The following is a 14740-nucleotide window of genomic DNA, read 5'->3' on the forward strand; positions in this document are numbered from 1 at the left end:
AGGTCCCTCCATATTGATTTCCACAGTGGCTGTGCTCATTAATGTTCCCACCAGCTGTGCATTCCCGCTGCGAGCCACTCTGACCGGGTGAGGTGGAATCTCCGTGTGGGCTTTTTCCTTTTATTGAGTTTATCGGTACATTTTACGTACACAGTACAGTCACATTCATTCTCGGGATCTTGTACCTCTACTCCATGTGATTTTCATTTGTGGTCCCCCAATGATGAAAGACATCAGACACCTTTTTCATTCACTTCTCGGCCATCTTGTACCCCCATGTTTTCTACTGTGCTTCCTAAAAGCTGTTGTTTTCTCTTTTGTGCTCTGCTCCATTACTTACTTATCTTTTATTCCTGTGTGGTTATAGGGTTGCTTTTAGACTCTTGAGTTGTCAATTTTGCTTATTTATTTTTCCTTCTTAATTTTCAATATTATATTTGTCTATTTATGTATTTTCCAGTCAAAAATATATTGCTTTCAACTCCAAGAGGGTGTGTGTGTTTATGCATGTGTTTTCTCATTGCTATTTCTAAAATAGTTTAAAAGTTTGGTTTAATTTTTAAAAATCCCAATAATTATTTAGAAATGCTTTCTTTTTTTGTAAGTGGATATTTTTAAAAGGTTGATTTATACTTTTAGTCACTGCAATCGAGGAATATGAGCTATATGATTTACTGTTTAGAATTTATTGAGCTTTATTTTAATTCTTCAAACATGGTTAATTTTGCTAGTAGTTATGCAGGCACTCAAATAAAGTATATATTCTGTTTGTTGAGCCCAAAGTTTCATTTCTGCATAATTTATTCACAGTTATATAAACGTAAAATCAACATCATATACACCATCTAAACTGTATGCATCAGGTGTTTGAAAAGCTCTTCTGTGAAGGGCCAGAGAGTAAAATGTGAGGCTCTCAGGGCCACAGAGATCTGCAGGGAGGCAGCGTAAGATGGGAGCTAAGTAGTGGACACAGCTGTGGTTCACAGACCTTGGGCTGTGGTGCTTGGTCTATATTCTTACTATTTTTAAAAAGGTTTTTTTTTTTTTTTTTGCCTGACAGTAAGTAGTGGAGATAAAGCACATTATAATTTAAAAACTATGCCATTCAAATTAAAAACACAGTGCCGCAGTTTCCAAGCTTTTTTCTAGGAGCTGCCAGTACTTGGAAGTCAAGGAATCAAAGCTTGACCGCTCCATAGCCAGCGGCTTCCTGCATGCACTTGGGAGCAATCGTTATTTTTTGAGTTGAGCAAGGAGAAATGGAGACGAAAGACAGAGGTTGTGTCAGATTTCCCTCTAGTAGGTATTTTGAAAATACTGTCTGTCTCTCATTTTTAGATATACAGCTAAAAGGTTAATAGTTAAAATTGCATTTTCTGACAGTTTATCTGTGACTGAACATTTACTTGAGTTTTGGTAAGTAATATTTTCCCCCTCTATCTGTAGTGAGGTTCAAGAGCCAAAGAAATCACCAACTCCTCCTAAAACCCTGGCAGCTGCTCAGTTGGATGAGCTCATGGCCCACCTGAGCGACATGCAGACTGAGGTGAGTGTGGGTGATCAGAGACCACCAGGACAGAGGGGACCAGGGTCTCTTTGTGTCCCGCACTCCCCAGAGCAGGAATTTTAAGTTACCATTCATTTTCCCAGACTAAATTTCACTCAGGGGAGGAACTCAGCTTTGCGCCGTGTGTTACTTGGACACAGAAGACAATATGATCCCAAGGAGGTTGAGCTGTGCTTGAGAAATTCAGGGAGACATCTCTGGAACAGGCAGGGTGGGGTGCAGGGCAGGTGGTTCCCAGAACAGGTCGAGCATAGAGCCGTTATGCAGACTTCAGCAGAGAGGCAGGAAGGTGTTTGGGGAGCAGGCTAAAGAATGCATAGGTTTGAACATCAAGAGGTACAGAGAGAGGTCCTTTTTAGTTGGAGTGAACCCCGAGGCCGATGATGCAGGATTGTCACAGAGATCCGGTCCAGCAGGACAGAGGAGGCTGATGGCACGTGGAGCCCAAGCAGGGAGGGCAGGTGCACCGAGCCCAGTCTGAGATATGGCCGGCCTCCTTGTTGCTACACAGGAGTGCCTGGGACAAGCTCACAGGTCCCGGCAGGGAGTGGAAATCAGAGAAGTGAGCTTGAGGATTTATCAGGGAAATATGATCTTTAGAGAATTCAGTTATTCCAAATCTGGTTGTAGAATTTGATATACATTCATGAAATGCAAAATAATTTTAAGGCAGACTATAGAAAGGTGTGACTGGGGAAAGAAGGAACCACATTTCATGGCTCACCTTTGGACCCCCAGTGCCCTGCATAGTGTCTGTCACAAGTGAGAAATAAATGAGTAAACACACAAACACATCTTCCTGAGCAGCTCATGTGCTTTGATTAGCTCGTGTGGGCAACAAAGCTGGGAGAACTGGCCATTTGCTGCTTACCTGAAAATGGTAGAAATTTACACAGTGGAATTTACATTGTGTTGTCCATGGATTTAGCATGTCTCCTGGCATAGTTCAATCTTAATGTAACAGGAAGTGTTCCATAACAGAGGAGAAAGGAAATCCGTCCGAGGATCAGAGTTGCTGGGGCGAAATGCGGACTCTGACTGAGAGTCAGAGAGAGCAGGAGGTTTTCCAGGCAGTAAGGACCAAGTCAGTAGAGGCCTGAAGGCAGACAGTGACAGACTGCAGTCAGGGACTGCAGGCCTTAGACAATGAGGCCTTTTATTGAACAACAAAAGATAGGTTAGAGAGGTACAGTGAGGGCAGTGGGCAGGCGGCAGAGAAAGTCTGATGGGTGCGGAGGTGGAGGAGATCCTGTGCAGCTTAAGGCTCAGCCGCCCCCACCAGCACTCACCTACACCACGACACGATCGTCCTCCTGCATCTGCTCCTGATCGTGGAAACCTAGTTCTCCACGCAGCCATCACGGCCTCATTGTGAATCCGGTTCCTCCAGCGGCTGCCGTCACCTGAGAATACACCCGAGCTTTTACCATGAAGGCCCAGTGCGCTCTCTGTCTCTCTCCGTCATCCTCTCTGCCTCATTTGCTCTTACCCACCCTGCTGACCTCTTGGCTGTTCTAATGCACCAAACTGTTTCCTCTCTTGGGGCCTTTTCCCCCTCTGTGGTGCTTTTCCCACAAATATCAATATTTTGGGGTCCCCAAGTATCACCCATAAATCTGCTCAAATATCTCCTTCACAGGGGCCTGTTCCGCTCACCCCCACCTAAATAATCTTCCCCACCATCCTCCCCTCTCCCACTTCTGTCTTCAAAGGTAACGTGTAATTTTTTTTTAACCTGACATTGCAGCACACGTTTTTTTCATTGTTTGTGGTCTACCACCCATAGAAGGCAAACTCCATCAGAGGGGAAACTCGATGTATTGTAGGCACCCAGAGTAGTGACTGGCACAGACCAGCATTCGACAAATGTGGAAGAGTAACTGAATAAAAGGAAGATATGATGAAATGGCTCTGGGGATCTTTAAAAGAGGTAGAAAGGTATCTTCATCAACTCAATTTTCTCTGACTAAAGGAATGTCGGTTAAATTTCATTTGGTCTGAGGTATTTAGAATGAAAAGGAAATGTGCTCGCTTCAGCAGCACATATACTAGAAGGAAAAGGAAGTGAAAGTATTTTTGTGGCTGTTAAAAGGTTGGGTTTCTCCAGTGTGTTGGAGGAAGGTGAGGAGCAAACTGAGATGGGCCAGACGGGCTAGTAGGGGTGGGTAGGGACGAGCACGTGGGGTTATACATGAAGGCCATTCTTTCCTTGTAACAGGTTGCTGTGAAAGCAGATATCAGCAAGAAACATGGACCCGACAAACAGGATCGCGAAGTCTCCCTTGACTCGATGCTTGGGGGCTTGGAACAGGAACTGCAGGACCTTGGGATTGCCACCGTGCCCAAGGGCCACTGTGCTTCTTGCCAGAAACCGATTGCAGGGAAGGTGGGACGACCCTGGGTGTTGATGCCTGTGCCTGTGTGGTCGTCTGTGTCTTGCCTTGCCAGGGGTGGCTCTTTTCCTATATCCCAAGGCACTGCAGTAATCATTAACAGTCTCTGACCACTCTCAGGGCTCTGGGCTCTGAGCTGGAGGCTCTCTGAGTTCCGCCTCATGGAACGGTCCTTCTGGCCTTTAGGATCAAGGAGATTCTATCACCATTCCCTCCCTTTGCAAAGAGGAGGAAGCTGAGAGCTCACAGACTTGCACTGATGCAGAGGTCTAGAAACAAAGAGATGTAAGAGTTGACACCAGCAGAATCTTAACTCCTTCGTTTGAGTTCTTACCCATTTTCCCATGCCATCTTTACCAGATGACTCCCACTGCTCCCTTGTTCAAACATTCCTGCTCTCAATGGATTGCTCACAGTTTTTAGCTGGATGTAGCTTTCCCATCACGTCTGCTGACTCTCACTCTGTATTGTCGTTCACCAAATCAGCGGAGAAGGCTGCTCGGGTGACTGCATGGGGTGAGAGAGCAGAGGAGCAGATTCGCGCTTGGCCTCCTCTCCCGGTCCCTGTCTTGCGGGGCTGTGGTCTCTTGCGCATCACCAGCGTGCACTGTGTTGTTTCTCCCCCCCGGGCAGTAGCGTGGGAGAGAGCGCTCTGCTCGGGCTTTGGTCAGAGAGGCCAACCTGGAAAGGGCTTCCCGCAGACCACAGATCACCGGGCTGGGGCCTGGGCCTCAGTGCTGCGGCAGCACAGGGGCGATGGCGTGAAGAGCGCCCCCCAGGCCCTGGGGCTTAGGCTCCGTGTCACTCCCACCCAGGTGACCCGTGCTCTGGGGCAGTCGTGGCATCCGGAGCACTTCATCTGCGCGCACTGCAAGGAAGAGATCGGCTCCAGGCCCTTCTTCGAGCGCAGCGGCATGGCCTACTGCCCCGAGGACTACCACCGTCTTTTCTCCCCGCGCTGTGCCTACTGCGCAGCCCCCATCCTGGACGTAAGTGGCTCCGCCGGGCTTCTGGTCACCCACACAGAAGCCGGGACGCTCCCCGGAACCTTCTGGCGCCCCTAACGTCTGGTCTCCACGTGTGCCTTTTGCAGAAAGTGCTGACGGCGATGGACCAGACGTGGCACCCCGAGCACTTCTTCTGCGCGCACTGCGGGGAAGTGTTTGGCACGGAAGGTAGGACCGGGCCGGGTGGGCGGTGTGGCGGAAGAAGCCGCTTACTGTTTTCCAGCTCTTATAATCCAGACACTGTTACCAAGACTTTATTCTTGTCCCCAATCCCTTCTACATGACCTGCTTTTCACCCTTTGCAGACTTTTTTCAGAGCTGTCTCAATTTTATGGTGACTTCTTTCTCTGCTTGCTTTGAATGAATTTAACTCGTGCACAGAGCCAGAAAACTCTTGTGTTTTCCTGTCCTTTTAGAAGGAAAGGGGAAGGTTTTCTTCTTATTCCTAAATAAGAGCTTGCACAGTCACACATCTTCTGAGGTACTTTAATAACGAGTGCTCAATTATGAAATTAATTTAAGATTAAAATTACACAAACTAAGTTCTTAGGCAATTCAGCCTCACAGTGTCCTTTTTAGTAGTAAATAAATTATAAAAAGCTTCCGACTGAAAGTGGACGAGTCACTGGTTCCTGGCAGGGCCTCAGAGCTCTGGGAGCCAAGGGAGCTTTGACCTCTCACCTTTCCGAGGCCTTCGGCAGCCCGCTCTCTACGCCCCATTTCCTAGGCTGACACATGCGCAGGCAGGTCAGAAAGGGGCCGGAAAGTTCTGACTTCTCCAGCCTCGGACACACCCAGCTCTGCCTTCCATGGCTGGAGCTGGGGCCAGCGGCGAGCAAGTCACGGTCCTGGTCGTTGCGGCTGGCTGTGCCCAGGGCCCTGCTTCTTTGAGGATCAGCTTATCGGATCTCTGAGCACAGGGTTTCCATCATCCCTCCCCTATCCTTTCCGGCAGTCCGTCAGATATGATCCAGGCGGTGCTGTATCATCCTTCACTCACTGGCCCTTCCCTCCTGCGCACAGCCAGTGCTGCTCCGCTGGCTCCCAGCTGCTCCAGGCCCCTGCAGCCAGGCTTCCAGCTGCAGACTTTTCCAGGCGTCCCAGAGACCATCAGTTTTGTCCCTCTAATGGCCAGGAACGCAGCTAGAGTAATATGAATGACGCCCCCACACACTTTTTTTTTGTTGTTCCGGGGTTTAAACACAGAGCCTTTGCACTGAGTTACATCTCCAGCCCTTTTTGTGTATTTGTTTGTTTTTAAATTTTCACACAGTCTTGGTAAGTTGCCAAGTTGCCCAGGCTGGGCTCTTCCGATGCTCCTGCCTCCACCTCCCAGAGTGCTGGGATTACTGGCCTGCCCCTCTGTGTCTGGCTGGAATCAGGGGTGACATCTCTCCCTCCCTGGTGCTAGTGCAACACACACAGCAGATTTTTTTAAACAAAGACCACTCTCTTGATTGTCCTTTCTCTGTCCTTGCTCCTCAGCGTTAGCAAGGAGTTGAACTTTGCAGACTTCTTGGCTGTCTGTTTTGAGGATGGCTTGAGGGCCTTGGAATTCGATATTTATTATGCCTTGGCACCTTACGTGTTTTTACACTGGTCTGTCAGATGCTCAGGCCCTCTGTTTGCTCCTAATTAGTAATGACACACTTGGACTGCTGATCAGAAGCCTCTGTGGGTTGGTTGCCAGACCCCCGTGTGACACTCAGGTAGGGCACTCCTGGCCCTTTTGTTGGAGGACCCCGTATATTACAGTCCTGGGTCTTTTATCCTGGGCCAGTTTGCTAAAGAGATGCTCTTGCCAACATTCTGAAACAAAAAAAAGAAGGGAGTCAGGTTCTCACCATTAGGCATATCAGTGTTTCATCAGTTCTCACTTTTTACTTAGAGGGCTTGAAGTCTTGCTTCTCTATACCAAATATCCCTGCGAGCCTCGGGCTCAACATTTCCTGAAATAATCCTGCATTTTACAGCAGCTCACACTAGCTGGCCTCCAGTGGCTCCTCACACTTTGAACCAATCCAGCTTCTGGCCTCCAGGGATCCCTGAGGTGGCTGATTTTTACTGACATTTCCCATCTGTGAAGCTTTCGGCTCCAGCTTTTAAATTTATATGACATCAGTTCCCACTCTTGTAGCCTAGCTGCCGTTTTGACAACTTGATCGATATCTCCATGGTGGTATCCCCTTTCTTGTCTCTCTTTCCTCATGGCTGTTTACAATTTTAACAGATCCTTAACTGTCCTCTTGGTGGTGGTCAGGCGGGAGTAAAGAGAGCCCCGCAGTCAGGCTGTCCACTGGGTGGGGACCCTCGTAAGGATCAGGCACTGAGCATGTGTATCGGTCACCAGTGTTCGTCTAACCCCTGCCACCCTCTAGTGAGAACAGTTTTTCCCATATTTCACTGAGTTTTGGATGAAAACACGGAACTGCAGGGACCTAAGTTATTTTCTTAAAGTTCTACAACAAGAAGCCTAAAGAGACGGGATTTAAGCTCTGCTCTCCTTTCTGTACATTCCATGTTTTTCTGTAGCTCCTGAGCTACCTCTCGCCTGAGAGCTGATTCCTTCTCTGCTCTCTTGGGTCTCTGCTTTCTTTCTTTCTTTCTTTTTTTTTTTTTTTTTTTTTTTTTTTTTTTTTTTTTTTTTTTTTGAGTACCAGGCATTGAACTCGGGTCCTTGGCACTTGCAAGGCAGGCCACCAAACCACTGAGCCAAATCCCCGGCCCTTGGATTTCTGCTTTCTTGGTACCAGCGCGATGTGCTTTATTCAACCCAGTAAGTAGACCCAGGTGTGGCAGCACTGACCTAACCCATGGGCGAAGTGCTTTTTAGTGATTTGATTGTTCCCGGAGCTTGCGTGCGGTGTGTTTTGCAGTTGTTAGGTATTTTGCTGCTAGATTGGACTTTACTTGAGCCGTGTCTTTCACTGACACAATCTCAATCACCGGAATGTGTCACAGTAAATGTGAGGGTAGGCGCAGAAGTCTGAGTTGGGTGGAGCACCTTGGCCAGGATGACTATGACGTGCAAGGTGCCAAGACGCAGCGCAACAGGCCTTAGACACATTTTAAGTAGAGGTGAACTCGATATGGAAGAAAAATGCCCAACCCACAGAAGGACCAGAAGCACAGTGACGGTAGCTCGTTTCACTGTTCTTGACTTGTGCTCTTTTAATCAGATAAAGCTGAGTGGCTCATGTATGACTTCGTGTAAATGTGAAACTGAACTGTGAACATGTTTATAATGGAGATGCCTGGCAAAAGACGCCCTTTGCTAATCAGAAGCGCTTTCTGCCGGCTCTCCTCCTGCTGTCATCAGGCAGCGTCCTGCCTTTTACCCCAGCCACATAGTCACACACAGAGCTTCAGTATCCACAGCTGAACCCGGAGCCTCCTGGGAAATTAAGCTCATCTGCATTTTCCCTGCAGTTCCGGAGAAATTCCTCTTTAAGGCTCAAGTTTCTCAGCACACTTTGCCTTAGCATCCGCTCCTAGGGATGAGGTCCTCAGTGCCCACCTGTCTTTTTCTAATTGTTCATTATCCAGGCTGTGCAGGCACTCCCTGATTTCCCCCGTGGCACGGGGCTCACCAGAGTACAAACACCCTCCCTCTCTCCCTGATACTTTTAATTGTCAGTGTTTCTCATTCATCCTCCAGAGGTAATTGGCCCCAGAGAGAGCCTCTGGGAGAGGAAGCGCTGAAACTTTCCCAATTTATCCGATTACTAAGTCAGGGTATCACAGCAAGTTTGGCTGATTGCATTAGCTTTGGCTCCCTAGGCGTGGCCAGCTTGAAACAGGGGTTGTTGCTTCCCCCATCGCTGGCCCTGGAGACACCTAGATGAGGGTCATTCCCGGTTAGTCGGAGCGGCCTGTCCCAGGCTTTCCAAGTAACACCTACTTACAGATAAGCGAGCTCAGTTTCCTGTCACTTGCTTTTATGCAGCATCGGCCTCACCTGGGGACCTGTGCACAGTGCGGAATCTCAGGCCCCAGCCCAGATGGGGTGAGCAGGGGAGAGCCCAGCAGTTTGCATTTTGACGAGTTCTCAAAAGTTTAAGGATAATGCACCACAAAAGCAAGAAAGAGTTACGTCTGTTTTCCTCGAACAGCAGAACTTCTTGTATTCAGTTCTCCCTGTGCAGAGTCTAGAAATCCTTTGAAAAAGAAAAAAAAATAGAATAAAGAAAAAGTGAGCTCTTCTGTGTCTGAGGGGTTTAGCAGAAGAGCGCCGGACAGCATGTAAAATTACTAGTTAAGATTCTTGGATCCATAGGCCTCAGAATTCTACCAAATGGTCTGCTTTTCAAAGCAAGCAGAGTAGAACAAAGCACAGCATGTCAGAAAGTGAAGGAGACAGGGAAAAAGAACAGCTTCATGATTTGGGTCCCCACCTCTGGCTGCTCCTATGGTAATTTTGTGATCTGGCCACTGCCGTCAAGGCAGAATTCTGGAAGAAATGTTTTCTGGTGGACTGTGTGACAGTCAGACATGTAAAGCCCTCCCAGCCACACAGTGAGTGGAGTGGGCCCCGTTACCTTGGGCTCAGCAGGTTCCCTCCAGCTCCCAAGAGAGGTTAAGCTCAGGATGCACTTGTGTCGCGGATGTGACCTGAGTTCAGGCTTGGATTTGAATCTCCCTCCTCTGTGATTAGCTCGTGAGTGACTTTTCTGAGCTTCCCCTTCTGTTGTAAAACAGGGCGAAAGCTTACTGCAAAGGGTTGCCTTGAAGAATTTAATTTCAATTTAGTACTGTGGGTGAAGCCTGAGTGGAAACACCACCAGGCCAGAGCTGTCCATGCGGTGTTACTGACGGTTTTGTGCGTGCTGTGGGCCCCCCTCGTTGAGTACACTAAGGAGCGCCCCTCACCGAGTCACTCGCTCAGCTGTTTAGACACGCTTTCCTCAGTGCCAAAGCGAGGCTCCAGCTACAGCACACTTCTGCAGCCCATGGTCTAACCTGCTATCCCAACCCCACTCATGTCTGCTCATCTGATAAACATTTGTAAGGAAGCTATGGTAGGTTCTCGGGATGCAGCAACAGCAAGAAAGTCCCCACTCTGGGGGTCAGTATGCCCCAGTGAGGGGGCAGAAGGGGAGGAGGAGGGAGGGGGAGGGGGAGGAGGGGGGGAGGGGGGGAAGAGGAGCCCTAATGGCAACCAGCAATTCTAAGCAGGAGGAGACATCTGGGAGAGTGAGCTTGAAGTCAGGGGGATTTATCGCCTCAATAAGTGCTTGAAGATGAATTATTCTGTTTTCTTTTTTAAATGTAAAGTCAACATCAGGAGATGATGGAAAATTTCATGTATAACTTATCCCGTGGGAGCAGTGTAACAATTTTCCTTACGAATGCTTTTCTGCATTCACTCATATTCAAGTGCATGCATGAATTATAGTATGCCTCAATTCTTTAAAAATAATATGTAACTATTTAACTTAATAATAATGTAATTTTAATATTTTTCTTTTTATGGTAATTTTTAAAATAGCAGTCTTTCCATTAGGGCTTTATATTAACAAATTATAAAATGGTCTGTGCCGGAAGATGTTCAGTGAAGCTCTCTTTATTTATGGTTCCAGATATTGGAGAAAACAATGTGTTTGCAAGAGCAAATTTAGATTATTTCCAGTGTTTTAGTACTGTTGCAATGGATGTCTTTAAAGGTATTTTGCTCTTTTGAGTTATTTGTATGGATTAATTCCTAGAACTGAGATATATACTTCATTCTCGATGCACAGTATCAAATGACCTCCAAAAGAGTGAATGAAAATCCCCTTGATTATCATTGATATGTGATCATGTGACTCATTCTATGTATTTTTCAGCATCGAGTATATTAAAGTTTTTACTATATTTACCTAAGGTTAGCAATTAAACCCCTAGCAAAAATGAGAACTTCATTTCCCCCCGATGACCAGTACATTACAATGAAAAGTGTTTCTGCCTACACGTTAGTGTATTTGCACAATGTACTTATTTTGAAAGGTTTCTTACATTCAGCCCAGTTCCATCATGTGGACACAGGGTCAGCATAGGCCAAGCCTGAGGTTTTCTAGTGTGCTTCTAACGGGAGAGTCTTCATGTATTACAGAGTAAGTCTTAGGCCTCAACACACTGCTGTTTGAACTTGTGCATTGTGGAAAAATTTGTCCACAAATATGCTTCCTTACCTGGATTCAATAGGTTTCAATGTTTTGCAAAACTGACATCCTCTATTAATCCCCAACCATTCACACTTTTTTCTTGCTAGGATTTTAAAACATAAATCCTAGAAATCATGTCATCTCATCATTAGTACTTCAGACACATCATCTTTAATCAATAAGGACTTAAACTGCCATTGGACTTGATGAAATTAACAATTTCTTATTGTCCTTGAAAATCTATATTCACATTTCTCAAAATTAAAAAAAAATCAGTCACATGATTTGTTTGAATTAGGATCCAAGCAAGAGCTGTTTTCTAGTTGGCTCTTTTGTCCCTCAAATTTTAAAAATCCTGTAACAGCCCTGTTTGCCCCACTCTTATACTTTTTTTGTTTTGGTACCAGGGATCAAACTGCCCTATATTCTTGATTTCTAATAAAGTCATAACATATTCCATTAATGCCCCATGTTCTTGATTTGACTGGCTCTGTCCCCCTTTGTTTTTCTTTATTTTCTGTAAACTATTAATTTAGACCTAAAGACGACTGAGTTTAAGTTCAGTGTTGGGAAGTTGGGCAGGGCAAGGACATGGTAGCGGTGAGGGTGTCCCATCCTTATTGAATCCCATTAAGAGATACACAGGGGTGCCAGGGGTTTAGCTCAGTGGTTCCACTGTCTATCTCGCAAGTGTAAGGTCCCAAGTTCGATTCCCAGTACCAAAAAGAAAAAAAAAAGTTATGCAGGGAATCAGGGGATCAATTGCTCACTTTTACTGACACTGTGACTGACCCTTGGCTTCAAGCAGTGACAGCTGGATCCCTCCACCTGTTTAACATTTTAATTAATGTGTTTGTTTGCTTTATTGAGAATCAAGCCCTATCACTCCATTAAAAAAATTTCCATAGCTGATTATCACCTAGTTCCATCGGTTTAAGTAGTGTTTATGTCATTCTATATTTATTAATTCGGATTCTAGACAAACGTCCTATAATGAACTATTTCATCATATTGAAATATATTTCATGCAGGAAAGCTGGGATGTGTCTGACCACTTCCCTTCATGAGGGTTTGTAACAATATCGAGTGGGTTTCTTTTAACAACACCCAAATACTCAGTTTTAAGTTAAAAAAAGAATCACTGTGAAATTATGGAGTTACATATATGTTTTTGATTTGAGCAGTTCAGTCATTTTAAAAATAATGCTTAGGTGGTTTTGTCTGAGGCCAGAGGCCGCCCTTCTAGTTAGTTACCGCCTCCTTTCCACAGGACCCAGGGACGTGCCAGTCGGGTGCAGCGGGACGTGTTGGGCTCCTCTGTCCACCCCGCCATGCAAGGCACCCGCCATCCCTTCCTCCACAGAAAGTGCTGCTGTGTGCACATTTAGAAACCACTGTCTGGAACCTGGAGTGCCTGTTATTTCTGGGGTGTCATTTCTTCTGGTTTTTTTAATTTATTGGACAGGGCTTAGAATCCATTTTTTTAAGGAGAGAAAAAATGAACTGTGAATTCATAGTAATTGTTGTCTTAGTGAAAGGTTGCAACTTTTTTTTCCTACTTATTTGATTTTATATTTGTGTTTTTGCACTGGAAATCTTACTTTCCAAAGGTACTAATGTAATTATTTCCTTTGTTGTGCAATCTTTAATAATTTCAAAAAAAATAAACATTGCAAGTAACAAGATTACTTTTATTGTATATATTGAAGGTGCACTCCGTGAGGTTTTTGTTTTTAGTTGTGCGTGTGCACGTGTGTGTGCGTTTGTACTGAGGATTGAACCTAGAGCCTTTGCCCTGAGCTGCGTCCCCAGCTTTTTTTTTTTCAGTACTGAGGCTTGAGCCCAGGGCTTCGTAAATGTTAGACAGGGGCTGTACCACTGAGCGGCAGCCCCAGCATGTCTGCCTCCCTCCCTCCCTCCCTTCCTTCCCTCTCTCCCTCACCTCGCTCTTTCTTTTTCTCTCTTTCCTTTCTCTCTTTCCCTCCCCTCCTTCTTCCCCTCCTTTCTTCCTTCCTGCGCTCCCTCTGCCCCCTCTCTGTCTCCCTCCTGTCTCTGTCCATTTTTTCTATACTGACACAGGGTCTTTCTAAATTGTTCAGGTTGATCTTGAATTTGGGATCCTTCTGCCTGAGCCTCTGGAGTAGCTGGGATTACAGACATAAGCCAGCAGGCCCAGCTACAAGAACATGTTTCGATTTGTGTGGTGAGATAGTTACTGTAGTAAATCACACGGACATATCTTCCTCTAGTGTGGTAAAAGCATAAAAATTTCACTCTCTCAGCAAGTTTCCAGTACATGTGAAAGAGTTTAATGTTTCTTTGTGCCTTCTTTTGCCTTAGGATATATCCATTAGGGACTGTGTGGTCAAAATGCTGTGTTCTTTTTGTTTTTGTACCAGGGATCAAACTCGGGTCCTTGCGCTTGCAAGGCAGACAGCAGCACCGCTGAGCTAAATCCCTGGTGAAGTGCTGTGTTCTAAAGTCACTGAACAAATCATTTTTTTCTGTGGTCATGTGATCCATTTGATATATGGTTAATTTGTTTTAACTGGATTCAATTTTTAGGGAGTTTTATTTCATTTTAATTTTTTCACTTTTTAGATTTATACTGCATAATAGAAATCATGCAAATATTTAGGATTTCTTTGTATTAGCATCTTTTTCAGGATATTATTAAGTATTTTACTCAGATTGTCCTTTGTCTTTGACTTTGTTTATGGAATTTTTCAATGTGTTAAGTCATTCACATATATTTTCAGATAACAAAATTTATTAATCCCGAATTTACTTTTGAAATTTGACACATTTATGGCACTTTCTCCTCTCCAGACTAAAGATAATCCATTCCATTTTTCAATTCAAGTATGTATGTAGTTTAAATTATTACATTTCACTTTTGCATCCATTTGGAAATTATTATTTCCTAGTAATTCATTTTAAAATGATAGGCATTTTTACCCCAGATGCCATTTTAGCTACTGGGTTGGAATGGTCAGAAGACCAGCAATATCTAGTTTCTCTCAGGACTCATATTCAGTGGGGGAAGAGAGACCATAAAGATGATTTCAGATAATGGCAAATGCTGAAAGACAATGAGAAACAGAGGCAGAGACAAAGAGGGCCTGAGGAGACAGAGGCCTCTTGATGAAATGCGGCTGACTCCCGAGTGGGGAGGAAAAGTTGGGGCCTTTGCCCGCATTACCGTCTGTTCCCCAACAACCCTTTGTCCACTACTAACCCCACTGTGATGCTGAAGACCCCGAGATCGGGAGAGGTCCCTGACCTCCTCTGTGCCATCGGCGAGGATTGAAGGACTCACACTGAACCCCGAATCCCCGATTTTCTCTCCCTAGGCTTCCACGAGAAGGACAAGAAGCCCTATTGCCGGAAGGACTTCTTAGCCATGTTCTCCCCCAAGTGCGGGGGCTGCAACCGCCCGGTGCTGGAAAACTACCTTTCAGCTCTGGACGCCGTGTGGCACCCGGAGTGCTTCGTGTGCGGGGTGTGTATGCTGCACATCGCGGGGGAGGAATGCCAGGGGAAGCCAGACAGCGCCCACCATGGGCGCGGGCGGGTCCTCGGCCCAGCACTGGCGGGAACCCCGAGGGGGGCGGCCCGCTGCCCTCGCGC

The 14740-nt window shown here is 46.0% G+C and overlaps 1 protein-coding gene across 1 annotated transcript in view; it reads left to right on the forward strand.

The window, feature by feature from the left end:
- Lpxn (leupaxin) overlaps positions 1 to 14740 on the forward strand; it is a 35902-nt gene that overhangs the window by 20425 nt on the left and 737 nt on the right. The window contains exons 7-11 of the mRNA XM_033756416.1: positions 1447 to 1546; positions 3786 to 3953; positions 4776 to 4949; positions 5054 to 5135; positions 14464 to 14672. Of these exons, the coding sequence (XP_033612307.1) occupies positions 1447 to 1546; positions 3786 to 3953; positions 4776 to 4949; positions 5054 to 5135; positions 14464 to 14672 (733 nt within the window). The remainder of the gene's footprint in view (positions 1 to 1446; positions 1547 to 3785; positions 3954 to 4775; positions 4950 to 5053; positions 5136 to 14463; positions 14673 to 14740) is intronic.

This window comes from Fukomys damarensis, unplaced genomic scaffold, assembly GCF_012274545.1.
Source record: "Fukomys damarensis isolate Sample0158 unplaced genomic scaffold, DMR_v1.0_HiC HiC_scaffold_27, whole genome shotgun sequence".
NCBI classification, from domain to species: Eukaryota; Metazoa; Chordata; class Mammalia; order Rodentia; family Bathyergidae; genus Fukomys; species Fukomys damarensis.